Genomic DNA, 26,255 nt, shown 5'->3' with positions numbered 1-26,255 from the left:
TGTGTGTGTGTGTGTGTGTGTGTGTGTGTGTTGGGGCTGGAGGAGGACCCAGCAAGACTGGAGCTGGGGCAAAGACACACTTATATCTGTACTATAGCAACAGGGTCTCTCTTCTCCTACCCACCAGATGCGAATTCTTTGAGCATTGCCAGACAGCTGTTGATTCATTTGCAATGGGTGGGCAAGGAGGGATTAGATATGAAGAATGTGAACATTGCTGAGTCTTTTTTTTTTTTTTTTTTTTTTTTACGAGACAGGGTTTCTCTGTGTAGCTCTAGCTGTCCTGGAACTCACTCTGTAGACCAGGCTGGCCTTGAACTCAGAAATCCATCTGCCTCTGCCTGCCTCCCAAGTGTTGGGATTAAAGGTGTGCACCATCTCTGCCTGGCCCTGCTGAGTCTTTTCTGATCATGGGGACAAGGGTCTTCTACTGAGCTAGCATAACAGGCCCCAGCCAAAGCTAGTCTTTTGAATCCTGATTCAACATCACAGGATAATTGATGAGGTTAGACAAGAGTCCACGCTTGTAACAGCAGAGTTCAGGGATCTTTCTATCATGCTCTTGGGAAAAAGATTCCAAGACCTTGGCAAATTACACCTAAAAATTCAAGAAATCCAGGATGTTCCACCAGACAGGAGTTGAACAAACTACAACAGCTAGATGTCAAGATGGGAGAACATTGTGAATACTGCATTAGAGAAGGCCTCACTGACAGAACCTTCATTACAAAGCAGAAGATGCAGGAATGTGAAAACTCCCTCCTTTTCTGTTCCCAGGCTTGACTCTGACAACCTTGGGGCCAGCTGCATTTGATGCCCCTCTCCCCAAAGCAAGCTGAAGTGGGCTGTATTATAAGGTGTATGCTCTGTGACAGCCTGGTCTGCTCTGGCTGAGGTCCTTGACCTGGTCCCCTCTCCATCATAGACTGAACCTTGTAGGTCTTTGTGGAGCAATGCCCCCAGCTCCGTGTTGGAGTGTGGTCTCTTCAGGTAAAGGCTTTGAAGACCATTGGCTGAGATTTATGAAAACCTTAATCCCACTCCCATTGTGTGTGTGTGTGTGTGTGTGTGTGCGTGCATGCCTCTCTGTCTCTTTCTCTCATCAGGGTCTCGTGTAGCTTAGACTGCCTTAAACTCATTATGTAACTAAGAGTGACCCTGAACTTCTGATCTTCCTGCCTTCTAGTGCTGGGATTACAACCATTCACCATTGAGTATGGTTTGTGGGGCTGGTGATCAAACCCAGTCCCGTTCATGTTGGGCAATCAGTCTGCCAACTGAGAGCTACATACAGCCTCAGCCCCAAACTTTTAAATCTCTGGGCCAGTGGATCCAAAAGGCCCTCAGCAAACCAAGGAAAGGAACAGGTGTGGGGAAATAGAATCTGTCCCCAAACTCCGCGAATCAACACCAGGTGCCCGCCAGGAAACTGATGGTTCTGATCCAACACCTGCTGTTTACCACAAGGCAGGGGTCATAGGTCTCTGGTACAACCTACCATGTAGGGAGTGCTCAGGGAAATGAAGCCAGATGGTCCTTGCAGACAGTTTTTACATAGGGGATCTTGGATGGGGGTGGGCTTCAGTAGCATGGAGGAACACACTAAAGACTCCCAGCTGAGTGTCCAAGGAGCGGCTGTCTTAAGGACGGGTGTCTTTATAATCGAAGAAACGGAGGCTCCAGAGTCAGGTGAGGGTTATTGCTGAAGTCACAGCATGTTCAAAGGGTTCAACTTGATCAATCCAACTTGAGTCCAAAAGATAGGTTTGTCAACGAGGTCACAGTTCCATGTCCCAGGCAAGTCCCTTGAGATGTCAGAAAAGGCACACAGATGGCACCCTTCTCCTACATTCTTTCTGTGTCCTGAAGCAGAGCAGTCACTAGGCTGATGACCTGGGAAGCTGGCTGGACCGCGTCGTACTCTGCGAAGAGGTGGCACACGTTCTCTTGTGGTTCTGTCTGGCTCTTGGCCACAAACCCAAAGATCCTGGTGAAAGAAGACAGTCTGAGGGGATGTGGGTTCGAATGACATCATGCTAAGGGGAGGGTTGGATGGGGAGGGCACTCAGCCTGAACCTAACTACCGCTCTCCAAGCCAACTGGCTTCAGTGTCTCGTGTGTGTGTGTGTGTGTGTGTGTGTGTGCGTATGTGTATATGTATGTATGTATGTATGTGTGTGTGTATGTATGTATGTGTGTGTGTATGTATGTATGTGTGAGACGCACATGTTTGTGTGGAGTTAGCATGTGTCTGTGTGTGAGCGTGCAGGCTGGGTGTCTTCCTCAATTACGTTTCCTCCTCAATTGCTCTGTACTACGTTTTGAGACAAGGCATCTCACTCAATCTAAGAGCTTACCAATTGGCTAGCCAATGAGCACCAGGGATCTGCTCATCTCTGCCTCCCCAGACACATTGCATCTGGCTTGCTACATGGGTTCTGGGGATCCAACCTCGTATCCTGTGCTTGAGTGGCAAGCACTATACTCAGAGAGCCACCTCCCCAGCATGTTCAGTTCCTCCTTATAATGCGGAGCTAAAGGAAGAAGGTGCCCCTCCACTCCTGCACCCCACCCCACCCCCACCCCTGTCAGACAGGGAAAGCAGTTCTTTAAGGCTCTGGGTTTCCTTCATTTTGAAAGAGGCTTCCTGGGGACAAGACTTGGAAGCGTCATTAAGGCACCATGTCCTTGGCTTTCATCCCCACAGCTTTGAGATACAACCTGTGCCTCTGGCATGACTCCTAGGGAGAAGACTGGGGAGTCTCTTAAGTGCTGCTGTTCCACACTGGCTGTTAAACTCAAAATGGAAACCTCCTTCCTTCCTTCCTTCCTTCCTTCCTTCCTTCCTTCCTTCCTTCCTTCCTTCCTTCCTTCCTTCCTTCCCTCCCTCCCTCCCTCCCTCCCTCCCTCCCTCCCTCCCTCCCTCCCTCCCTTCCTTCCTTCCTCCCTCCCTCCCTTCCTTCCTTCCTTCTGTGGGACTGTGATAGACAGCCTATTTTGGTTGAATGAGGCTTACTCCAGCGACCCAGTAGAGAACTCTACAAGGGACAGAAAAGCGAGCCATGTTCCCAGAGCCAGGTGCCTGACACCTCAGGGCCCCCAACTCTATAATTCTGTGACTATCAGTCACACAGACAATGTCCCACGCTTCTGGCATTCTGGCTAGACTCCACCCCTACAGTTACCTGACTATAGCCAGGTATGCTCCTCCCCACAGTTACCTGGCAACAGCAAGATAGCCCAGCCCACTATAAAAGGGACTGCTTGGCCTGGCTTTCTCTCTCTCTCTCTCTCTCTCTCTCTCTCTCTCTCTCTCTCTCTCTCTCTCTCTCTCTCTCTTCCCCCCCACCCTCAATGTGGCCATAGCCGGCCTCTCTCTTTCTACCTTCTCTCCTTCCCCCTGCCTTTCTACAATAAAGCTCTAAAACCATAGACTGTCTCTGCTCATAAAGGCCCGCTGTACTTAAATGATGGGATAGGCTTTCCCCTAACGAGCCCTGTCTAACCTCACGCTGGAAGACCTTCCTGCGCTCCATCCACAGACTGGACCAAGGACTCTCGCCAGTGTGGGAACCATCAAGCACCCTCTCCCCTTACCCTCTCCTCCCTTCAGCCCCGGAGCTGACCCAGCCGCCCAGGGCCCCCATTTGTTCTCAGCTTTTCTGTGGTATTCAGTGTAGGATGCCGGAGGCTGGGAACCTGGTGCCTAGGACTGCCACTTGTCCACCACCCGCTGAGCTGGGGTCAGTAGCTTCACACAGCCAGACACCCACCCAGGCCGCGTGGAAAGCACGCGGCAGTCCTCCAGCCTCCGCCTGCCCAGAGCACCGGAACTCTGACGGGACGCGAGTTCTCTCCCCTCTTTCCCCCACACCCATGGCCCCACATCCTTCCTTCCTTCCTTCCTTCCTTCCTTCCTTCCTTCCTTCCTTCCTTCCTTCCTTCCTTCCTTCCTTCCTCACTCACTTCCTTGCTTCTCTCTCCCCCTCCCTCCTCCCTCTCTATCTCTCACTATGTAGCCTTAGCTAGCTAGCCTTGAACTGACTACATAGACAAGGCCTGCCTGGAACTAACTATATAGACCAAGCTGACCTCAAATTTACAGTGATCTTCCTGCCTCTGCCTCCTGCATGCTGGAATTACAAGTGTATGTTATCACACCCAGGCTTCCCCCATTGGGGCCTTGGCACAGGGCCACCTCTTAGAGCCACTGAGTGGTAAGAGGAGCTTACCTGGAAGGCTTGCAGTACTTCTGCCACCTGAAAGAAAGGGACAGGACAGGAGTGAGTGATGGGGCTCTGTTCTTCAGGACCCTGACAAACAGTGGGAACCGAGGCACGATGTCTGCCATGCCCCACCTTGCCTGGTCCCTGACCTCTTAGTGTTCACAGGCTGTCTCTGCTATTGCAGTACCAGAGTCAGCAGATGCTATGAAGGGCAGCTAGGCCTGGAGCAGCCTTCTTAGCTTGGATCAGCAACTTACTTCCGTTGCTCGGGGTCCATTCCACAGAAGCGGAGGGCGCTGAGTGGGTAGTGCCGTCGGAAGAACACCCTGAGTAGATGCAGGGAGAAGAGCCGGGCTGGTGAGGGTTTATTCCTGTGCCATGCCCCCATCTCAGCATTTCTGGCTTCCCCAAAGCTCACACATCCTGTCCTAGTAGGATTCTCATGACCTGTCATGGTTTCTTACTGCTGGAACTGGACACACAGGCTGTGTCTTTCTCCTCCCACGGAATACATCTGCCTTATGCTTTTATATTGGGGTCTTTGGACACGTCCCCCCCGCCAATGCCATTCTTTTTTTTTTTTTTTTTTGAAGGCAGAAGTTACATCTTGGTCTACCCTTGCCTTCCTGGTTAAATTACAGAAGGCTCTGGCTAGATTGAGTCCTGGGAGGAGGTGTGGTCATTCCACACTGTCTAGGAGTCATTAGTGTCTGGCCTGCCTAGACTTAGTTGGCACCCAATGAAAACCACTGAACTTTGTGCCTGTTAGGACCAATGCAGGAGGCCCAGAGAAGGTAGGGGACTCATCTGGTGTCACCCAGCATTTACCACCCCTTCTGGATCCAGGGCCCTGACCCTCTGTCTGTCTTTGACCTTCCTTCCAGCCCTGCTCCTAAGTTAGCCTCACAGCCCAGGAGCTAGGAGAGGCTCTTACTTCCTTTGGACGTCTGTCAGAGTAATGCCCTGTTCAGTGACTTTGAAGTGGACGACAGTGGGTGTGGGGAGGACATCCCTCTCCAAGGTGACTGAGATAGCCTTCTGCACAGCCAGGGCTCCGCTCAGGGTCTCCACACTCACAGAGCTCAGGTACAGCGTGTGGCAACCTGTGGGGTACAGATAGGAAATGGGATCTGTAGCCAGGGTCTTAGAGTGTGTGTGGATCCCTGGATTCTGGTCCTTCCTTTGCCTGGGGACAGGGATGGGGGAAGAAATGCCTTTCTGCAACAGGAATCCATGGGATTCTTTTAGAGCCACCAAAAAGACTTGGAGTACAAGGGTGACCAAAACTGCTTTTCCTCTACCTAGGGCTACCCTACCCCCACAGCGAGCATAGAGAGAGAAAGGAGGGCAGCCTTTGTGATCTGGGGAGTAGGGCACAAAATAGGAGCTGTCACTGAGTATTGATGGATGTTTAGCCTCTGAAGTGGGGAGAGGACTAGGGCTTTGAAATCCATATGACTCAGACCTCATCCCCCACCTAGGAACCAGACCTGGAGACCACCCCCAGGGCAGGAATCTTAAACACAGAAAGACCCTAGTATAGATATGTGTACAGTGTGTGCAAGGGTGTTGGCTTTCAGCTTACCCACCCCCTGTCCCCCACACTCTTCTTCCCTCCCACTGGCCCACAGCAGCAACCTCTCATCTTTGGGTTTATGGAGCAGAGGAGGGGGACAGCGGGTTGTTAAGGCTGTAGAAACAAAGCAGTAATGGAAAGCATGTGTGGGCCTGTGTGTGTGTGTGTGTGTGTGTGTGTAGGGCTGGGGAGTGGTCTCCAGGGTTGCAGTGAGCCTGGCGCCTCCCCATACCACTTACCGGCTGATATCTTCAGGCAAGAGGTCTGGCTGTGTGTGGGGGAATCCGATGCTGGCTCTGCACCTCCCAGTTCTGAGCAGAGGCAAAGGGAAATGCCCAGGGGAGAGGGTGGAGTGAGCGGACTTCTCTCAGGGGAGCAGCCCTCAAGAATCCCTTTGAACATCTCCCACAGCCCTCCCTGCTGCCAGGGATGACAGGCTGGGAAGCCAGGTGCGATTGCCTCAATTAGGGAAACAAGGACAACCTTACCTGGCTTGCAAGCCTTTGATCCCTTCCTACCTCTATCCCCAGCCTCCCAGGTCCTGGCCCTGCTGCTCAGACCATGTCCTCACAAGCTCTAGACCTCTTCTTTTGGACCCCATCCTAGCCCCTTCTTTCAAGAGTAGGGATGCTGATTCCATCGCTTGTTTAGGGCTGGCTCTTCCTGTCCCCTCTTCACCTTCATTCCTGCACAACTGAGATGACCCCTTGGTCCGGAAGCTCCAGTGGATGAGGCTGCTGACCTGGGCTTGGAGTTGTGGGCTGGTGGATCAGCTGCTTAAGCCTAGAGTCTTATTTATTTGTTCCTTCTTCCCTTTCTTCCTTTCTGCCTTCTTTTTATCAGTCTTTAGCGTCCCCTCTACCCCCATTCCCCACCTCCATCCCTGCCCACAAGACAGGCTTTCTCTCTGTACACCAGGCTGGCCTTGAACTCACAGAGACCCACCAGGCTCTGCCTCCTGAGTGCTGGTAGCACCCCTGCCAGACATTTTCTTTTTAATTATTATTTTTTATCAGTCTTATTATATTGTGCTGACTGAACTAGAACTCACTCTGTAGCCTTAAGTTCCTGGTCATCCTGCTGGGATTATAGGCAAAGGCTACAACCTCATTTCTTACCAATGAAATGGGGCAGTAGGCAAGAGTTATACAGGGGGTGGTAGTGGCGTACGTTTGGGGAATAACATCAGATGTGTTCGTCAACTGTTGGATTTAGGCTCTTTTATCCTTTCAAAGAAGGCTGCTGACTCTCTAAGGCAGCAGTTCTCAACCTTTCTAAGGCTTCGACCCTTTAATACAGTTCCTCATGCTGTGGTGACCCACACCATAAAATTACTTTCATTGCTACTTCGTAATTGTAAGTGTGCTACTGTTATGAATTGTAATGTAAACATCTGATACACAAGGTATCTGATAGAGACCCCTGTGAAAGGGTGGCTCAACCCTTAACCAAAACAGGTTGAGACACTACCCTAAGGTCTCCTCTGAACCAGGCACTGTGCAGTAAGCCTGGCCTGAAAAATCTCACTGAATCTGGTCGATGGTTGTTCTTATTTGTGTATAGGGGGAGGGGGGAGGAATGGCATGGCATGGCATGGCAGTGGCACCGAGGCTCAGAAGTATAAACATCCTAAATTCTCACAGGTGGGAAGTGGAGGACCACACAGACCTGTTCCAGAGCAAGCGCATGTCACACTGGCCCTAATAAAATTCATAAACAAGGTTGAAGTGGCCATGGGAAGCCTTTTTAGTGGGACCAGCGGCTCTGACCTACCTTTCTGTGGGATGATGAGTTTGCAGGGCAGGGCCAGGGCCATGATGGAGTGCTGGCACACGAAGGAAGAGAGGCTCCCTGCAAGGGGGAAGGGAACTCTGAGTGAGTAGAGCTTTCTCAGACCCCTTCACAGTGCAGGAGGCCAAGCCCAGAGGCATGGAGGCTGGGGAGGCTGCTGTAGGCTGGGGAGGCTGCTGTAGGCTGGGGAGGCTGCTGGTGGCTGGGGAGGCTGGGGTGGCTGGGGTGGCTGGGGTGGCTGGGGAGGATACTGGAGGCTGGGGAGGCTGCTGGTGGCTGGGGAGGCTGGGGTGGCTGGGGTGGCTGGGGAGGCTGCTGGAGGCTGGGGAGGATACTGGAGGCTGGGGAGGATACTGGAAGCTGGGGAGGCTGCTGGTGGCTGAGGAGGCTTACCAAAGTAGGGCTCCTCATCTGCTCCTTTCAGATGTACTCCTTTGGCCGAAGATTCAATCAGGAAGTGACGGATAAGGTCACTGCTGTCCTCGCCTAGACAAAGAAGGAAGGAGTTTTGTTTCAGATCCTTGTGTTAGCCAGACCCTGGCCAGCTTGGCCCTGCCCACTTCTCCCAGGTCCATCCCAGGCTGTCATGATAGCCTCTGTCTCCCCGTGGAGGTGCAGATAGGAAACCTGTTTTCATGGACTCCAAGGTGCTAGCACGTTTGCACAGAGGGGTCTGTATTTCGAAACTCACCCACCCATTCCAGGTGCCATTATTTCCTATCAGCTCATCCCTGCTGGAGCAGAGCTGGCTCTGACCCCACCCACCACAGCTTACTCCTTCATCTGGGCTCATTGCCTCTTGCAAGGCTTCCTTGAAAACCGATGCCTGCCCCAGAAGTTGCTGAATCCCCCACTCCCAACATTATGCTGTGGCTACAACCCATGTTAGGCAATACCTCTACCTCTGAGCCAACTCCCCAAATCCCTGCTAACAGCACAAGGTTGGGGGGGGTCTACCCTCATTCTACGCCTTAAATTCCTTGGAGGTCATTCACTCCCCGAGACTCACTCCTAGTTGGGTTAAATGAGGGGACTATTACCCTGGGACTTTGTAGTACTGGCATGATGTATTCTCATCCGCCTCCCCATTAAGGTAGTTTCTGTGCGCGAGGCCTCTATACACATGCCTGGTTCCTTACACAGGGCCTGGTATAGATCTGCTAGATCCCTCAAGACATGTGTGCTGAGTTACCAGGTGACCACGTGAGGTTATAGGTGGGCCATTACACACATGTTAAGCTCTCTCACACAGGATGAGCTATTGAACACATGGCAAATTATTTTATGAATGATAAACTCTCGGGCGTGTGATAAGCCCACAAATACATTAGTCATATTAGATTCCTGGAGATGAGTCCAGGCTAGACAGAGGTGCCCAGAAGACAGTAGCTTGAGGAGAGACTGGGACCTTTTTTCAAGGGTGGAATAGGGAATCTGGGGAGGCAGGGGCATCTCAGGCTTTCAGAGTTGGTCTCCATGGTGCCTAGGTGCTAGAGGGTGGGCTGGGAGAGCTGAGAGGTAGACTGTCCTCCCTGGAGTCACCCTGATAGTCACTGTCAAGCTGGGACAGAGTCAACCATGGTGGTGGCTCCAAGGTGATCAAGCAAAAGATATGTACATACATACCTGGTTGGTTTGGAGCAGATGCGGAAGTCTCCTGTACCTTCAGGGCAAGGCCGAAGGAGCCTCGGTAGGAGGAACTGTCCCTGATGACAAAGGCACCCGGCTTCTCCGTCCTCAGCAGACTGATTGCTGGAACAGTCTTCAGTTAGAAAGCCATCATCTACTCTCCCACTCTCTAATCCCATCCGCGTAGGGATGTCACACAACCATTTGTCCCCAGGAAGTCTTTCTCCAGTGTACTTTCTGCATGTTTTGGTTATTTCCTAATGAGGCCAGCAGGTCACCCACACTTCCGCTGCCTGCTGTTTGTCACCTGCTTTTTTTAAACCATGACCTGGGGCCCCATCTGCCTGCTGTGCATGGTTACTGAGTTGATATGATTACTGAGTGGCCTGTCCTCTGGGATACAGTCCTGGCTTTACCTTGCTCTCGAGTGATGCTTGGCTTAAACCAATACTTTGATGTGTCCATCACGAACTTCATGGTGGGCTGCATGTCCTTGGCAGGACCTGGAGACAGGCAGAGAAGAGGCGCTGTAGGCTGGAGAAAGGGTTGCTAGGAGACTATAGAAAGTGCAGGAGCTCCGCCCTGATCCTCTTCCCAGGGATCCCATTCCACTCATCCTTCCTGAGCCCATGAAGATCTCCCGGGTCTCTCCAAGTAGCTCATGCAGGGAAATCCAGCTGGAGCTGGAGCTCACTGCGCAGAGTGCTTGCCTAGCATATACAAGGCCCTGGGTTTGACTCCTAACACAACATAAAACCAGAACTGGTGGTGCAAGGCTCTGATCCCAGTGTTTGGGAAGCCAAGGCAGGGGACAGCATTGGGCACAAAGCCAGTTTGACTACAGAATGAGACCCTATCACAAAAGCTGACAACAGTCCTGGCAAGATGGCTCCGTGGGGAATAGCTGTTGTGATGCAGGTCTGACAACCTGAGTTTGATCCCCTGAACCCTCTTTTTTTTTTTACCCCACTTGCTCGCTCCGGCCATATTTATTTCATATATGTGGGTACATTGTCACTGTCTTCAGACACAGCAGAAGACGGCATCAGATGCCCATTTCAGATGGCTGTGAGCCACCATGTGGTTGCTGGGAACTGAATTCAGGACCTCTGGAAGAGCAGTTGGTGCTCTTAACAGCTGAGCCATCTCTCCAGCCCTATTTTATTTTTATGAATACACTGTAGCTGTCTTCAGACACACCAGAAGAAGGCATTGGATCACATTACAGATGGTTGTGAGCCACCATGTGGTTGCTGGGAATTGAACTCAGGACCTCTGGAAGAGCAGTCAGTGCTCTTAACCACTGAGCCATCTCTCCAGCCCCCCTAAACCCACTTTAAAAAAATCATTGGTAGCCCGGTGTGGTGGCGCACACCTTTAATCCCAGCACTCGGGAGGCAGAGGCAGGCGGATTTCTGAGTTCGAGGCCAGCCTGGCCTACAGAGTGAGTTCCAGGACAGCCAAGGCTACACAGAGAAACCCTGTCTTGAAAAACCAAAAAAAAAAAAAAAAAAAAAAAAAAAATCATTGTTTGACTTCCACGTGTGTCCTGTGGCATCTGCCCCACCCTGGCAACAATGATAAAAGTTTTCTGTTGCTTCTTTAAAGGCATACTTGAGGTGCCATTTTCTTCTGTTTATGTTGCTTTTATGGGAGTGACTCATCTGGGACTACAAGTGAGTAGCTCATACACACATCTTGGGAAGCCCAAGGAGGAGCCAGGCTCTGCTTGCAGATGGCTGAGCGGGGAGTGTCTGGGACAATGTCCTCGGGTCTCTGTGCATGGGAGGTATGTGCCCAGAGAATGCTTCGGCTCAGCCTGTGTTTACTGTTTCGGATTCTTTGGAAGTCTGTAGTCACAGGCTCCGGGAAGGAGGGTGTTTGCTGTTTTGTGGTTTTCAGCCATCTGTGTTGGAATGTATTGTCTCCATTCTGTTTGCCCCCTCTATGTTATCGTCAGCATCATCCATGAGTGAACGTCAGAGTGAGGACTGATGCACCCTCTGGCTCTCCTTGGATCAGCCAGTTAGTCACCAAGCCTCTTGCTCAGATAACCTGAGGGTTGCCTGGCTCCCTTTACCTCAATTGCCCAGCCCTGATTCTAGCCCTGCAACCCTTCTGCCAAGCTTCCGGGGTCAATCATTCTGCCTGTACTGCTGACCACACATCTTCCCTGATTTACTTCCTAATGGCCCTATTGTCCCAAGAAGGAAATCCACTTTTTAGTTAGACATTTGAGGACTCATACAATCTGCTACTATTCTCATTGACCTGCACCTAACATTCTAGAAGTTTCCTTACTGTGCATACTGTGTGGGCTCATGGTTCTAGCTATGAGGTCCCAGTTGTCTCTGCAAGGAATGCCTGTAGCTGGTCTTTGCTACTTGGTGGGTTCTTCTTTTTCCCACCCTTTATCTCCCAGGTTTTACCTCCTAGTACTAGATAGAAGAGAAAGAAAGATTAGAGATGAGAGAGGAGAAGGAGGGAGGGAGGGGAGGAGGGAGAGAGAGGGAGAGAGAGAAGAAGGGAGGGAGAGGGAAAGAGAGAAAGAAAGAGATCCCTGAATCTAATTTCTTTCCTTTTTTTTTTGTTTGTTTGTTAGTTTGTTTGTTTGTTTTGTTTGTTTGTTTTTTCCAGACAGGGTCTCTCTGTGTAGTCTCAGCTGTCCTGGAGCTTACTCTGTAGACCAGGCCGGCCTTGAACTCAGAGATTTGCTTGCCTCTGCCTCTCAAGTAGTGTGCCACTACTGCCTGGCTCTTTTGTTTCTTTCTTTCTTTCTTTTTTTTTTTTTTTTGAGCACGAGACTACTAACAAGCCACACCCTGACTGACCATCATCCACCAACCTCAGCTCTCCTCCCAGGGCTCTAGCATTTATAAACCCACTGAAAAGTTCCCAGAATTCCAAAGCCACACCACTGCAGAAACTATTCGCAGCTGGCAAAATTGTAGCCTTGCCAGAGCAAGAGGCAAATCACAGTCAGCTGCTGCAGACAATCCAAAGCAGCCTCATACCCCACTCCTGGGATTAAAACAGACTTTCTTATACTATTTCTGTGTGTGTTATACTATTCATACCCCACTCCTGGGATTAAAACAGACTTTCTTATACTATTTCTGTGTGTGTTATACTATTCATACCCCACTCCTGGGATTAAAACAGACTTTCTTATACTATTTCTGTGTGTGTGTGTGTGTGTGTGTGTGTTTTTTAAAGAAACCAAAATCCCATCCCATCGCTCGTTTTCCAGGCTGTCTACCTGAGCTTTGCAGGTGCTCGCAAGTACATTCTTCAACTGTCACCCACGAAGCGTCTCTACCTCTGTGATGACACTACTCTCCGGTAAGCCTTGGCTTGGGCCACTCTTTCTAGTTTGTGTTCATCTGTGTGTCCTCACAAGGCTCGGCATACAGTGGGTAGTCAAGAAAAGTGTGAAGTGGCTGTTTCCAGCCCCGTTGTCCCCCTTGGACTTTGACTAGCCCCCTTAACTAAACAGTGCAATGCTGGAGGTATTGAATTACAACATACCTTCTGGAGATGCAGTGAGAGGAACATCTGGCAGAGTCTTGCTGGGGCTCTTAATGGCTTGACAGAGGTGGCTGGGAGATGTAGCCCCAGACTGGACAGAGTCCTGGTGTCCTGGTGTCCGCTGGGCTGGGGGAGACTGTGGTTCTGGGCTCCCATTGATGAGCACTATGGGTATGTCCACCATGGAGTTGGTGACAGATGTGGGGCAGCTACTGGCCTGCTCCTTAGCCACTGGAGTAGACTGCACTGATTGGGGCTGCCCCATGCCCAGTATGGGGTTACTAGGAGCCTGGGCATCACTAGGTCTCCCACACTGGGACCCTCGGTCCAGGCTGTGGAGGCTGGAAGATGAGCTGGCTGGGCTTCCCAAGGATCTAGAAGATGACAGATAGCTGGAGAGGCTTGAGTGGGGGAGGGACTGATTGCTGCAGGAAAAAGCACACAAAAGAGTATTAGGGTGTTTGTTGGGTGACAGTGACTTGGGGTCAGAGCTAGGTTCTAGAATCGAGCCATCTGGGGGCCCTATCTTGGGTCAATCAGAACATTGCCTATCCCCTTACCAAAAAATTCAGAGCAAAGAGAACCCTCATCTGAATTCTAAGGGCTGCACCAGGGTACAGAACCTCTCTTGGCCTAGAGGATCTCTTGTCATTTAAACTAGCCAATGGAATTAACCTCCAGCAGGTTAGCCTGGCCTGCATTTTCTGCTTTCCCAACCAGGCTGCTCTGATGGAATTGTCACAGACAGCAGTAACTCCACTACCTATTACTTTCAGGAGCCCTGTGGGGACAGGCTATACTGGACATGTCTTGGGCTGATCCAGGGGGGACATGTTCCATCTGGAGGAGGTCACCTCTACTAGGCCAGCAGTTACAGTGGTGGGATCTCTGGCTTCTTTGCCAAGGACGGCTTTGGCCATTGCCTTTGGAGATAGTGTGTGGGACTAGTTAGCATGTAGGTCCAGTGGTTCAGCCGTCCTGCAGCTGGATGAGCTGTTGTGCATTTCTATTGTGAGGCTTAAGAACAGTGAACTGAGACAGTTGTAAATAAGGTCCAGGGGGTTGGTCCCTCCTAACTAGGCTTTGTCAGTACCAGGGTGGAGGGGGCCAGGGGGAGATAAGGGGGAGATGAAGGAGACGGCTTTCATTCCTAGATGCTTCACTTCAGGCCCCCAAGTCTGTGTTATACTCTGAGATGCACTTATCGTTCAAAGTTATTTGTTTTATGCATGTGAGGGTCATGCCAGTGGAGGTCAGAGGAGGACACTGGATCCCCTGGAACTAGAGTGACAGATGCTTGTTAGCTGCCATATGGGTGCTGGGAACTGAACCAGAGAAGGAGTGCTCTTAACCATTGCGCTATCTCTTCAGCTCCCACCCCTAAGTTTTCAAAGTCCTTCCTCCAGATGGGTCATGTGAGGGCTGGAAAGCAAGTAAGCGAGTCTCGTTAATGTAAGCACTCAATTCTCAAAAGGTCAATGGAAGCCAAGAGTTGAGCACACACTGAATTATATTCTAAATGCTTTGAGGGGAACTTGAGATAGAGATGCCCGTGGTCCTAGAAAAGACCATGTGCATGGTTTTTCTCTTCATGCCCATGTATTTCGCTCACAGAACAGGGTGCCCCTCTAGTGTGTTTGTGTGTGTATGTGTGTGTGTATGCACACACGCTGCCATGCATGCAATTGCGGTCTGCCCACAGACAGAACATACCTTCCAAACACATAGCTGACATCCGATACAGGGCTGGCTGACAGTATAGAGACCCTGCTGCTCCGCTGTGGGGCCCTGAGCCCTTTCTCCCAACCTGGAGGAGTTGCCAGTGGAGAGCCCGAGGCCCTGCTTTCGTGGCAAGGGATGGCATTGCTAAGGGAAGAAGGGGTGGAAGGAGAGGGACCCCTGCCCTGGTTCCCAGAGAAGATGAGGCTCTCGCTGCTGCTGCTGCGGGTCTCTCGGGGGATGTCCCTGGAGAGGAAGAGGCTGCCATTGCGCGGGGAGCCAAATGGTGGGGTTGCACACGGGCTGGAGCAGCGTTGGGGACCGTCAAGGCATCTTGATCTGGTGGAGGTCACTTCGATGTACTTTATATCTTGATGGGGGGTGGGGGGAGAAGAAAGAAAACACTGCTGGAGTCGGGTGGTGGTGGCGCACGCCTTTAATCCCAGCACTTGGGAGGCAGAGGCAGGCAGATTTCTGAGTTCGAGGCCAGCCTGGTCTACAAAGTAAGTTCCAGGACAGCCAGAAACCCTGATTCAAAAAACCAAACCAAACCAAACCAAACAAAACAAAACAAAAATCAAACAAAAAAAACCAAACACTGCTGAATCCTAGTAGAGAATTGGTGCTCACTCTCCAGACCAGGGGTGGAGCACTGTCTGGCACGAGTGGTGAAAACTGGAGAGTGCACAAGCTGCCCCTTCTCTAGAGGGCCACAAATCCTTTTCCGTGGCTTCCCAGGACGGAAACCAGGGTAGAGCCCCAGAGAGCACTCAGTTTACTAAGATGTCTCATCACCTCCTCTATTCAAAACTGTGTAGCCCAGCCTGCCCTGGGGTCTTCAGGCTCCCTTCCTCACAGCCTGGGTGAGAGTAGGCATTAGGTTGGGCACACGGGGCTCATGGGCTGACTTGGGCTAGCTGGTTCCGGCGATGTAGAAACAGCCCGGCTCTGCAGTCACAGGAACTTGGGTGTGAAGCCTGACGTCAGTGCTTTCTAGCCAGGAGGCACTGAGTAACTTTCCAGACCTCTCTCGGCCTCAGTTTCCTTATCTGCAAAGCCTTGATCCAGTCCCAGCCTCCTAGGGTGGTGCAGAGGAGCAGGATGAAGAGAGCCTGGCTCATGGTGGACCTCTTAAGGAACATTCCTCACCAGCTGCCCGTGGTAGTCCAAAGGGAGCCCCCTCCCTGGCTCACAGTGGGTATCTTTGGCTGACGAGGATGAAGTAACATGATTTAGGGAACTATACTGTGCTCTGAGAGAGATCTGAGAGTGAGGGATTCTTCCAGGAGGCTGGCAAGTACAGTTCACACACACACACACACACACACCCCTACTTTTAAGACACAATCTATCCCCAAACTCCTTAAAGCCAAAGATAACCTTGGTCTTCTGATAATCCCGCCTCTACCTCTTCAGTGCTGGGATCACAGGTCTGAGTTACCACTTCTAGTTTTATGTGGTACCTAGAGCACTGGGGATAGAACCCAGGGCTTTATGCACGTCTGGCCAGCCCTTTACTAAGCTGCATCCCTAGCCCCAACTTCTATTTTTAGAAAGACTTTATACCCATAACCACCTCTGACCCTCTCACTGGTCCTTGGGCAGGCCAGACATTGTTTTTACAGAGGCAATCAGTGACTGGAGATTGTGTGGGAGTTGAGGTCTCTTGCATAACTTTTACCAAAGATAGGCAATTTCTAGCACGCAACATAGTTGCTACCTGTGCTGTAACCGCAGCTCCATTCAAACGCTATAATCCCTAAGTAACAAAGAAGATCTCAAGGCTTGGCTAGGTTAAGTGAGCTCGCCAATGCCAATGCCAATGCCACGCATCCGAAGGAATGGAAGAAACTCCAGTTTCTGCCCTTGAGCTGTATTAGGGTTTTTTTCTTGGACAAAGAGGAACTCTTTGAGATCCCATTTTAAGACCCCAGTGTGGGTCTCTTAGCCTGATGAAATTACTAGCCCCCCCCCACCCCCGACTTCCTGGGTCATAAAAGTATCTAAGATCTTGTATGGGAGCCGAGTAGGGCGGGGTAGGGGGCGGGGAGGGGGGAGGCTCTATGCTGTGAGTCACACCCCCCCCTTGTCCTGATGGTAGATGGCTGGGGAGGTGGAGGCTCCCACCCCATCCCTGGGTGCAGCCGCTGTTTACAGGCCTGTGGGGCAAGTCCCAGCAGTGTAGGGTGGATGTAGGCGCCAGCCGCAGGCCTGGCCGGTGAAGGGGGGGCATGTGGGTGGGGGGAGGAGAGGCAGTTATTAAACAGCCTGCCCTTGGGCCTGGCAAACAGCCTTGCCTGGCAGAAACTGCTGGAAAATGAGATGTGGGGACCTGTTCCAAGGATGGGGTGGGAGGTCGTAGAGAGGATAAGGGAGATGGTGTTTGGGTCTAGGAGCCAGGAGCCCTCTGGGATGGCGACCCTGAAGGACAAGTATAAAGAAAGGTGAAGAGGAGGGAAGGATGGGGCGGGGGGCTGCTGACCAAGTTCTGGGGTGAGCTGAGTTTCAGAGAAGTCTGTAGGTTGCCCTCTCAGCAAATTCCAGTTTAGGGAGAGAGACAGGAACAAGGGCTTTAAGGATTAGAAATAGCCTGACCTGCCACTCAGTAGGGGGTGACCGAGGACCGCGGCTTCCCTCCTCGACCTCAGTTAACACATCTGTAAAATGAGATCACTGTGATTTCCCTCAGCCGCAGGGACACACATCACAGGGGCTAATCCTCACAAAAGGAAGTCTAGAGAGGATGACCAAGCTCGAGGATGATGACAGTTGAGCTCTGTAGCCCAGGCTATCCAGCAACCAGGAGGAGAAGCAGGACTGGGAGCCTCTGCTGGTTCCTGAGGACAGGGTCCCTCAAAGGAGGATGGATGGGACGTGCATGGGGTGGGGTCGAGGACGTGAAGACGGAAGGAATCTCACCCAGAATTGTGTGCCCTGGGCCTGGGGTTGCCTTTTTTCTCACCAGCAACAGTGGCCCACAAGAGGGTCTGGGGAGGCTGAGAAGGGCATAGCAGGCCTTTGGCGCAGGCACCTGCCATTCTTGGTGAGGGGGAAGACCAGGTCCTGAAGGGGAGCTGATTGTAGTCTCACTGTCTTAGGAGGAAGGAGCTCTGAGGTTTGAGGGGCAAGGATTGTTTACCACCTAACAAAAAGAACAAGGGAGATGGGTCTGCCTCTAGTCCAGCACTCCAGAGATGGGTTGGAGGTAGCCTGGTTGCTGGATAGCCTGGGCTACAGAGCAAGACTTTGTTTTTAAAAGAGGGAGAAGGGGTCAGGGCAGAGGACTATCAGGGCTTTCTGGCCACTGCCAGTTTTTTTTTTTTTTTTTTTTTTTTTATACTCCTTGTTCCCCAGAGTTGGATGGACCGACCCATGCTTATAGTGACAGGCTGTACCCGAAAAAAACCGAGGATGGGGACCCCTCTGCCATTTGCTTACCATTGTTCCCTTCAGTGGAGGAGGACATTGGTTGGGTGTCTACCCCACACCCCACCCTATGCATGTGGACTCCTAATACCGTTCTTGCCCCAACTGGTTTTGGCCTGGTGGAATCCCTGCCCTGGGGCTTGAACATTAAAACCCTGGGCTGGCTCCTGCCAGTGGTAATTAGGTCTAAAGCGCTTCCCTGCAGCGATGTGCCCATGACTGGCCTTCAGCAGCAGAAGGCTGTTGGGGAAGAAGGCAGCTCCTTTCATAGGCTTGGCAGGACTAGGGGAAGCGGTGCGGAGGCCAGGATGCCCTGCTGGGTGCAGGAGGGCCTGGGTGCTGTGCTGGCTTCTATCTCAGAGTCTACACTGACTTGGGGCTGGCCGTATCGGCAATCCCAACGCTACCATGGCTCAGTGCACCAAGACTTGTGACAAACATTCTTTCAGGTTAAGAGCTCTTATTTTGTTCATTTCATAGATGAGAAACAAGCTACAGAAGCAATGTCAACAGCTTACATTGTAAGGTTCTCCTGAGCCCAGTGGTTAGGTTACACGGGTTCCTTATTCAAGCCCATGTTAACTTAGTTGTTCATCTGTAAAGAGGGGTCAAATTCTCATCTCAGTGAGGTAGAATTGGAGGACTGAAGATTCCTAATCCTAGCGCTTAGGAGGAGAAGGCAGGAAGAGGAGGAGAAAGAGGAGGAAGAAGAGGAGGAGGAGAAAGAGGAGGAAGAAGAGGAGGAGGAGAAAGAGGAGGAGGAGGGAGAGGAGGAGGAAGGAGAGGAGGAGGAGAAAGAGGAGGAGGAGGGAGAGGAGGAGGAAGAAGAGAAGGAAAGAAGGAGGAGGAGGAGGGAGAGGAGGAAAGAAGGAGGAGGAGGAGGGAGAGGAGGAGGAGGGAGAGGAGGAGGAGCTACTTAGGATGACTGAGGCCAGCCTGGGCTACATGAGATGCAGTCTTTAAAAAAAGATTCTGTGGAAGGTACTAAACATAGGGACAGGGCCTGGCATGCAGTAAAGGCTCAGTCAGTGAACGTTGTCCTAGATCCCAACCGCGACGCCTGGCTCCTGCTATCCGACCCCTGGAGGCCTGACCTGTCGGTTTGCCCCATAGGTCTGCCGATAGCTGACCATCATTCTCAGAATACTTGAGATTTTCTAGGCATGGGAAACTGAATTGGCACCCAGGGCTTTCCAGATTTCCTTGGACTGAGTGGACTGGTGTCGGCTTGTATCAGCTTGTTAAGGCTAAAGACGGCAGATTTCAAGATGTTGTCTAGCTGGTTGCTGAACACAGCCATTACTAACAATTACTTTCTGCAAACTCATAGTGAAATAACTTAGATTCAAAATAAAAAACAAAAACAAAAACAAAACAAAAAACCCACAAAACTGACCAGGTGCAGTGTTCAAGAGAGGAGATGGAGTTTTAAGACTAGTCTGGGCTACACAGAGACTCTGGTCTTGAAAAACAAAACAAAACCAAAACACCAAAACACCATAAACAAAAAAACCAACCTTTAAAAACAAAAGCAGACACATTCAAAATACGTCCATTCCCATTAGTTCACCATTCTGTATGCTTTGAGTTTATATGGCTATTGTATTAGTACAGTGAGATTGATTTTCTTAGTAGCTTGGGACTGGCCAGGGATGGGAGACTTTAGACCATGGGAATTGGCAGATGCGTCAAAGCAGGGCTTCAGCCTCCCCAACAGTGAGTCAGCATCTTTTCTCTTGAGTTCTATGTCTCTCCCTCCCCACTATTTCCAGCTTCGATCTTTCTCAAGAGATGTTCCCCTAAACAGGGGTTAGGACCACCTAGAACTCCTATGATAACTTCAGGGGACCAAACTTAGACTGTAAAGAGAAACAGCAAGAAGTAAGTAAGTAAGGCCCAAGGACTCTGCAATCAGGAAGCCCTCACTATGTATTATGGAAACTGCTAACCTGGGCAAGCATATTTAAGTTCTCATAAAACAAACAAAACAAACAAACAAACAAACAAACAAACAACACGAAACGGGACTCTACCAGTTTCCAAACTCAGGACCCAGACAGAATTGTATAGTGAGAGAAATTTGTATTTATATTTTTTGTGCAACAGAGAAATCAGAAAGGTCAGAAGCTTGTTTGGGGCTGCATAGTACTCCCCATGGGACAGGGCCACCTGTGCCCCAGAGTCTGTAGAAGAGCTCTTATTTGGTTGAGATCTGTCTCCCACCTAGCTCCCCTCTTGATTGTGCCCCAGATCCTTACCTAAGGCTTCAGATTCCTCCTTCTTGTTCCTTGATGTGATGCTGTTGGTAGACTCAGCCTGGGGACCAGCAGTCCCAGAGGGAAGCAACTGGAAAGTCGGGTCGATCTCTAGGATCATCTGGTGGAGGGCCTCCAGGGAGAAGTCAATACAAGATTCCAGATCCTGCGAGGCTCCCGAGGCCTGCTCCCCAGGGCCCTGAAGGAGGCAGTGAGCTCTGGCCTCAGCCTGCTGGGCCTGCTGGAGCCTGTCGGAGCTGCCTTTGCGGAGTGTGGGGGCCATCAGAGGCTGGGTTCCCCAGCTCTCTGTGGTGTAGTAAGGACACAGGGCTGGGAGGCCAGGGCTGGGGGTTGGGTGCAGGGCCATCTTGGATTCCTCACAGGGAGTCAAGCTGACCACGTGACCTCCAGCCAGCAGAGAGCTGGACATGATGGGGCAGTGAGCCCAGGGCTTTACTCCAGGCTTCCAAGCAGCCTCACTTCTGTCTAGATCCTGCTCACAAGGGCTCCAAGGACCTGAAACGTGAGAGAAGGAGCGAAGTGACCTCTGGAGGTGAAACCCCTGCCTAGGTCCTCAGCGAAGGACAAATGGGCTCATTCAGTTAGAGTCCCCGCTGGCTTCCTGGCTTTGACACTCACTGGCTGTGTAAGTTTGGACAAACAAATTAAGTTTTCCCCAACTTAGTTTCCTCATTTAAACAATGAACGAACCCTAATCATATGCTGAGGACAATGCCTGGGATAGCCGAGCCTCTGAAAGGGATGGTTAGGTGACTTAAAGAGATGATTAGTAATCCCTTACGATGTCATGCACGTAGTTCTAGGCGAATGTTAGCCAGTTGTTTACGAGGAACTACCAGGTTCATGAAGCCCTTTCAAGTCCTTATAACAACCCTATGGGGTAGGAACCAACATTATCCCATTTGGCAATAAAAAGAATGGCTCAAGCGTCACATAGGCAACCAATGTCAGAAGAGAACTGGACTCTAGGCCGCCTTCGGTCTGACCTCCTGTTCTGAGGCCAGTCGGTGAAATGGATCAGCAAGCAGGAGAGCAGGTGTGAGTAAAATCACAGGAGACTCAGGAAGAGATTCTGTGGCACTGGTTGGGGTGACGACAGGGAGGACTTCGTGGAGAAGGGGACATGCAAAAGTGGAAAAGAAGGAGCTAGCAGGGCAAGGTGGGTAAGAATGAGGAGGCAAGGAAGTGTTCAAGCAGTAGTGTGGCATGTACAAAGGCCCAGTGGCCAGATGGGACGTCAAAGGTTTCCAGGAAACAGGCACTTGGGATGGAGGGATAGGGTGGAGCCAGTGGGCTAGCTAGGCTCTGCCAAGACTCACAGGCTCAGCAGACAGACAAGTCAAATTCTAGAGGTAAGAGCGAGACACAAGAGTGTTTTGAACTGGGTAGTGTCATTATCCACTGACAGTCACTCCCCTGGGGGCTCATCCAGAAAGAGAAAGAAACGTCCTAACTCTTTAATCTTCTCTATGTGGAAAGTTCTTCCTATTGTCCAACCTTGATGCCACATACTTGTTTCTCATGGATTGGTGTTGGGGAGGAGGTAAAAGGTCCTGGGACAGCCTAATGAGAAAGCTGGGTGGAATAGGGACACGCTAACCCCAGTCCTTCTGGAAGCTGTGAGCTTTGCTGTCTGTCTGCCTACCGTGTCAGAGCATGAAGCTACAATGTGCTGCGTGAGGAACCATTAGACAGTTCTGGAGTTGAGTTAGAAATTGGGGCTCGGGCTGGTGAGATGGCTCAGTGGGTAAGAGCACCCGACTGCTCTTCCGAAGGACAAGAGTTCAAATCCCAGCAACCACATGGTGGCTCACAACCATACGTAACGAGATCTGGCGCCCTCTTCTGGAGTGTCTGAAGACAGCTGCAGTGTACTTATATATAATAAATAAATAAATCTTTAAAAAAAAAAAAAAGAAATTGGGGCTCATGGAGTATGGCCTCCTCATTAGGGATGTTCCAGGTACCAAGCACCTATCCAAGTGCCAGGCACTGGTCAACAATGCCTGGTAAATCAACCTTCTCAAGGCCCTAGCCTCTGGTTGGTCTCGGTCCATTTTGCCCCTGAAGATACCCAGACTCACAGAAGTCAAGAAAGCACCAGGGGTTGGGGGTGGTGCACACACCTGTAATCGCAGCACTAGAGATGTACAGGCAGGAGGAGGAGCTACATAGCGAGTTCAAGGCCACCTTGAGATAGATAAGTCCCTGTCTCAATTCCCCCATCCCTCAGACCCCAACCAAGCAATCAAATAACCCACAAAACCCCAAGAGGCTTCATATTTGAGATTCAAATCTAGGCCTTGGATCTTTGTAATCTTAACTCCTTCAGCTACACGGAGTTTAAAGGCAGAGGGGACACAGAGATAGGGCCATGGTATGCCTAATGACAAAAAAACAGGCGTGTTTGGAACTCCCCTCCGGCCCCGCCCCAGGTGCCTATGGCTTTGTTATCAACTTCTTGGCTGGGTCCTGGAAGCAGGGGTGGGGGTTGGGCGGGGAGGGGGTGGGGGGACAAGAGGAGGGGGCGCTCATGCTGGTGTGGAGAAGACATTCCACAGGATCACCCTCTATTCTCTGTCTGGACCCAGCGGATACTGAACTTCAGGGAGAGATGCTGAGAACAGGAAACCCTTCTGCACCTTCTCATTTGATCTTCCCAAGTCACCCCTGGGCTCAGGCTCAGATTCTGTCTGCTCCTCTGAGATGTGGCTATACACTCCAGAGCCTCCCAGCCCTGCTCTACGTCTTAGAGAGGAGTGCCTGGTGAATCAAATCTACAAATGGCAGTAGAATGGTGCTGGCCTCTGAGCGCCTTCCTTGGGGGCAGCTGAGGACACAGAACCCAAGACACAGCTTTTCCCACAAAGTCTCCAAGAGTCCAAGGAGCCAGTCACAGCTGGCAGGATTCACTGCCAGGCCTACAGAGGAAGCTGGGGGACTCCGAGCAGGGTGTACTGGAAGCTGAGCATTCCCCATGACCAGGACTCAAGGTGGCCCAGCCGCTCGCTCCCTTTGTGCATAAGGATATGTCCTTCTCTGAGCAGATCTCAGAGGTTTTATCCGTCTGATGGTGACTTGATAATTAACAGACCCTCACTCTTTTTCCCAACAGTTCTGACGGGGGAGTGCTGACAGGGCTGAGGGTCTTGCCCAGGCTACAAGTGTATGCCCTGAATCTCATGGGAGGTACTCTTGTCTCTAAACATCCCACAGGATCACCCTGTATTCTCTGTCTGGACCCAGCGGATACTGAACTTCAGGGAGAGATGCTGAGAACAGGAAACCGTTCTGCACCTTCTCATTTGATCTTCCCAAGTCACCCCTGGGCTCAGGCTCAGACTCTGTCTGCTCCTCTGAGCTGTGGCTATACACTCCAGAGCCTCCCAGCCCTGCTCTACGTCTTAGAGAGAAGTGCCTGGGCTCAGATTGTGTGTGTGTCTTAGGAAGGATTCCAGTTATCTCTGTCCTATTTACAGCTCCCTCCTACCTTCTCTTCTTCAGATTCTAATTCTTGTTCCTTTCTCTTTCCCTCCTCAAAACTCTGGGGGGGGGGGGGGCAGGGAACTCCTGGGGCAGCTGGAAAGCCCTCATGGTCATCCTGGTTTACCTTGTAGGAGCCCAGGTAGAGAAGGCAGAGGATGGAGTCCCAGTCTCCCCCACCACACAAGCCCAGGATCCCCATCATTTGAGCCTACTCCTTCCTCATTGTCCCTTGCCTCCCTAGGAGCCATGTGGCCTCACCTAGGGCAGCAGGCAGAGGACAGCCTCCTAGACTGGCTTAGTGCTCTGTCTAGGAGTCAGGAGACCTGAGTCTATCCAGGCTCTAATCTGATGTCCAAGATCCCAAGGCCAGCTTTTTCTCTCACGGCCTTGGATTCTATTAGCTGTGCACCCGGGTGCAGACTTACTCTAGTTTAAGCTCAGACAGAACTAGGTTCCCCCACCCCCACCCAGTGAGTAAAACACCTACCTGCTCGTCGCCGCTGCTCCACTCAAGACTCTCAGGATTGAACTGTGCTGAGGCCAGGTAAACTGCAAGAGGAGGAGCCAGCAAACCTTACTCGCCTTAAAAATAGCCTGCCTTCTGCCCGCCCCGCTTCTCCCCTATGGCCCTACACGTGGCCTTGACAGCAGCTGGCCCCGCCCCAGAGGTGTCCTAACCGCTCAGGTGGGGCAGGTATAGGCTGGGAGAGGTGTGTGTTAGGTGAGTGTGTGTGTGTGTGTGTGTGTGTGTGTGTGTGTGTGTAGGGGCCCCAAGCTCCTAGCTTGGCCCTCCCGTGTACTGTGATGCCTAGACTGAGTTGTGCTGCCGCTGGACTCCCTCTCACCCCATGTAGGAAGGAGGAAACAGTAGGTTGGCAGAGACAGTGAGAAGGGAGAGCTTGGGTCTTGGTAAAGGATGCTAGTGGGTAGGAAACCTTTCCCCAGACCTATGCTATGGTTCTGGATGCCTCTGTAAGGCTCACTCGTAGTCTTTTTTTTTTTTTTTTTTTGGTTTTTCGAGACAGGGTTTCTCTGTATAGCCCTGGCTGTCCTGGAACTCACTTTGTAGACCAGGCTGGCCTCGAACTCAGAAATCCACCTGCCTCTGCCTCCCAAGTGCTGGGATTAAAGGCGTGCACCACCACGCCCGGCTCTCATTCGTAGTCTTTTCTTCCTTCTGTCCTGTTGCAAGGCCACCTCCAGCCTGGGAACAAGGCTTCTGGCCTAAGGGAAGAAGTGGAAGGCCCTGGAGGGCTCTGCCTAGGGCCTGATATCCTGCTTCTCAATGATTCACCCTCCTAGGAAGCTCTGCTAAGCATCCTCTCCTATTTCCACGTCTACAACTTCCTCCCTGCCAGGGGTTCCTTAGGATGCTGTTAGGGAATGTCCAGCCAGGGTGAGGGACACTCGGACCCACATCTGAGCAGGTTGGAGGAAAGTGTTTTCAGCCTGATCTTGAGAGTGGGTGGCTTAGCATCTCCGTTGGGCTCTGCAGTCTATTTTCTGGATTGTTTCCGAAGACCCATGATGCGCCAGTGTGCCTGCCACAGGAGGAAGCTAGGGTAAAGAGGTACAGGTAACATTGAAAGGCGTCCTCCGGTATCCATATGATGCAGCAGATGCCAGACTTGACGAATACCTAATGTATCCTTGAAGGAAGAAACTGGCTAGCTGTGGCAAGCTAACGTGGACATGGTCTGTAGGCTTTAGCTTCATGGGCGGATAGGAGGGAAGACTGCTGAATTTCTTGGGTGGAAGGGTGGGCTACACGGAGGAGAAATGGCTCTGCCGTTGTAGCTCCGTTGTTGCTTGCCCAGCGTGTAGGAAGCCCTAGATTTGATTTTTTTAAAAAAATTTTTTCTCTCTCTGCAGTTAACCATTTTTGGTTCACACTTAGCCACTTCCTCCAGCTTAACTAGCCCAGAACACTGATTTCAGTTTCAGCTGCCCACCTCTTCTCCCCACTCCCCCTTTTGGACGCAGCCAGTATTGCCAACAGGATGACGTATCTGTCTATGTTTGGTAGGACTGTCTTCCTCAGTCCGAAGCCGTCACCGTGATGGGTTCCCGTCTTGCATCTGCATGCCTGGGGTAGATCTCCTTATACTGCTTCATCTTTTTGGGATTGGATAATATTTTGGGGAAGAAGTTGGTTCCTTGTGCTCATGAGGGTTATCGGTGTGCAACTGTCTTATCCTTGTTATACTTTTGGCTTGGGCATTAGGGTAACGCCAGCCTCATGGACAGTCAGGAAGGGACCGCCTTTTTTTTTTTTTTTTTTGGTTTTTTGAGACAGGGTTTCTCTGTGTAGCCCTGGCTGTCCTGGAACTCACTCTATAGACCAGGCTGGCCTCGAACTCAGAAATCCGCCTGCCTCTGCCTCTCGAGTGCTGGGATTAAAGGCGTGCGCCACCACGCCTGGCAGAAGGGACCGTCTTATGCCTGTTTTCTGAAAGTCAGTGTAGGGAACTGGTGTGCTTTCATCCCGAACTATTTTACCCCTCGTTCTGCAGTGAACCGTCCCATTGCTTCTGCTTTGGGAGATAATTACAGTTGCCCAATTCTGATCCCTGGATTCCACACTCATAGAATCAACAT

At 51.3% G+C, this 26,255-nt stretch overlaps 1 protein-coding gene across 1 annotated transcript; it reads right to left on the bottom strand.

Moving 5' to 3' along the window:
• Window positions 1–1,402: 1,402 nt before the first annotated feature.
• Window positions 1,403–20,580, bottom strand: Tns4 (tensin 4). The gene is made up of 12 exons (XM_021178333.2): window positions 20,154–20,580; window positions 14,464–14,839; window positions 12,751–13,175; window positions 9,639–9,725; window positions 9,220–9,345; window positions 7,987–8,079; window positions 7,576–7,653; window positions 6,042–6,113; window positions 5,161–5,329; window positions 4,484–4,552; window positions 4,233–4,259; window positions 1,403–1,987 (listed from the first exon to the last, which is right to left on the bottom strand). Exons 1-12 carry the CDS (start codon window positions 20,578–20,580, stop codon window positions 1,846–1,848), a joined length of 2,091 nt encoding a protein of 696 aa, XP_021033992.1. The 3' UTR covers window positions 1,403–1,845.
• Window positions 20,581–26,255: the final 5,675 nt, after the last annotated feature.

The sequence above is a fragment of the Mus caroli genome, unplaced genomic scaffold (assembly GCF_978045245.1).
Source record: "Mus caroli unplaced genomic scaffold, Mus_caroli_1 scaffold_13, whole genome shotgun sequence".
Taxonomy (NCBI): Eukaryota; Metazoa; Chordata; class Mammalia; order Rodentia; family Muridae; genus Mus; species Mus caroli.
The sequence above is the reverse complement of the archived record's forward strand: the minus strand, read 5'-3'. Positions and strand labels throughout refer to the sequence as shown.

What these genes read in the sequence shown, in the direction of transcription:
- Tns4 (XM_021178333.2), bottom strand. Translation starts at nt 20,580, where the DNA reads ATGTCCAGCTCTCTGCTGGCTGGAGGTCACGTGGTCAGCTTGACTCCC. An exon ending in TCTCACTGCATCTCCAGAAG is followed by an intron (nt 9,726 to 12,750) that starts GTATGTTGTAAT and finishes GCCTGTCTCCAG; the next exon opens with GTCCTGCCAAGGACATGCAG. An exon ending in AAGCATCACTCGAGAGCAAG is followed by an intron (nt 9,346 to 9,638) that starts GTAAAGCCAGGA and finishes AGACTGTTCCAG; the next exon opens with CAATCAGTCTGCTGAGGACG.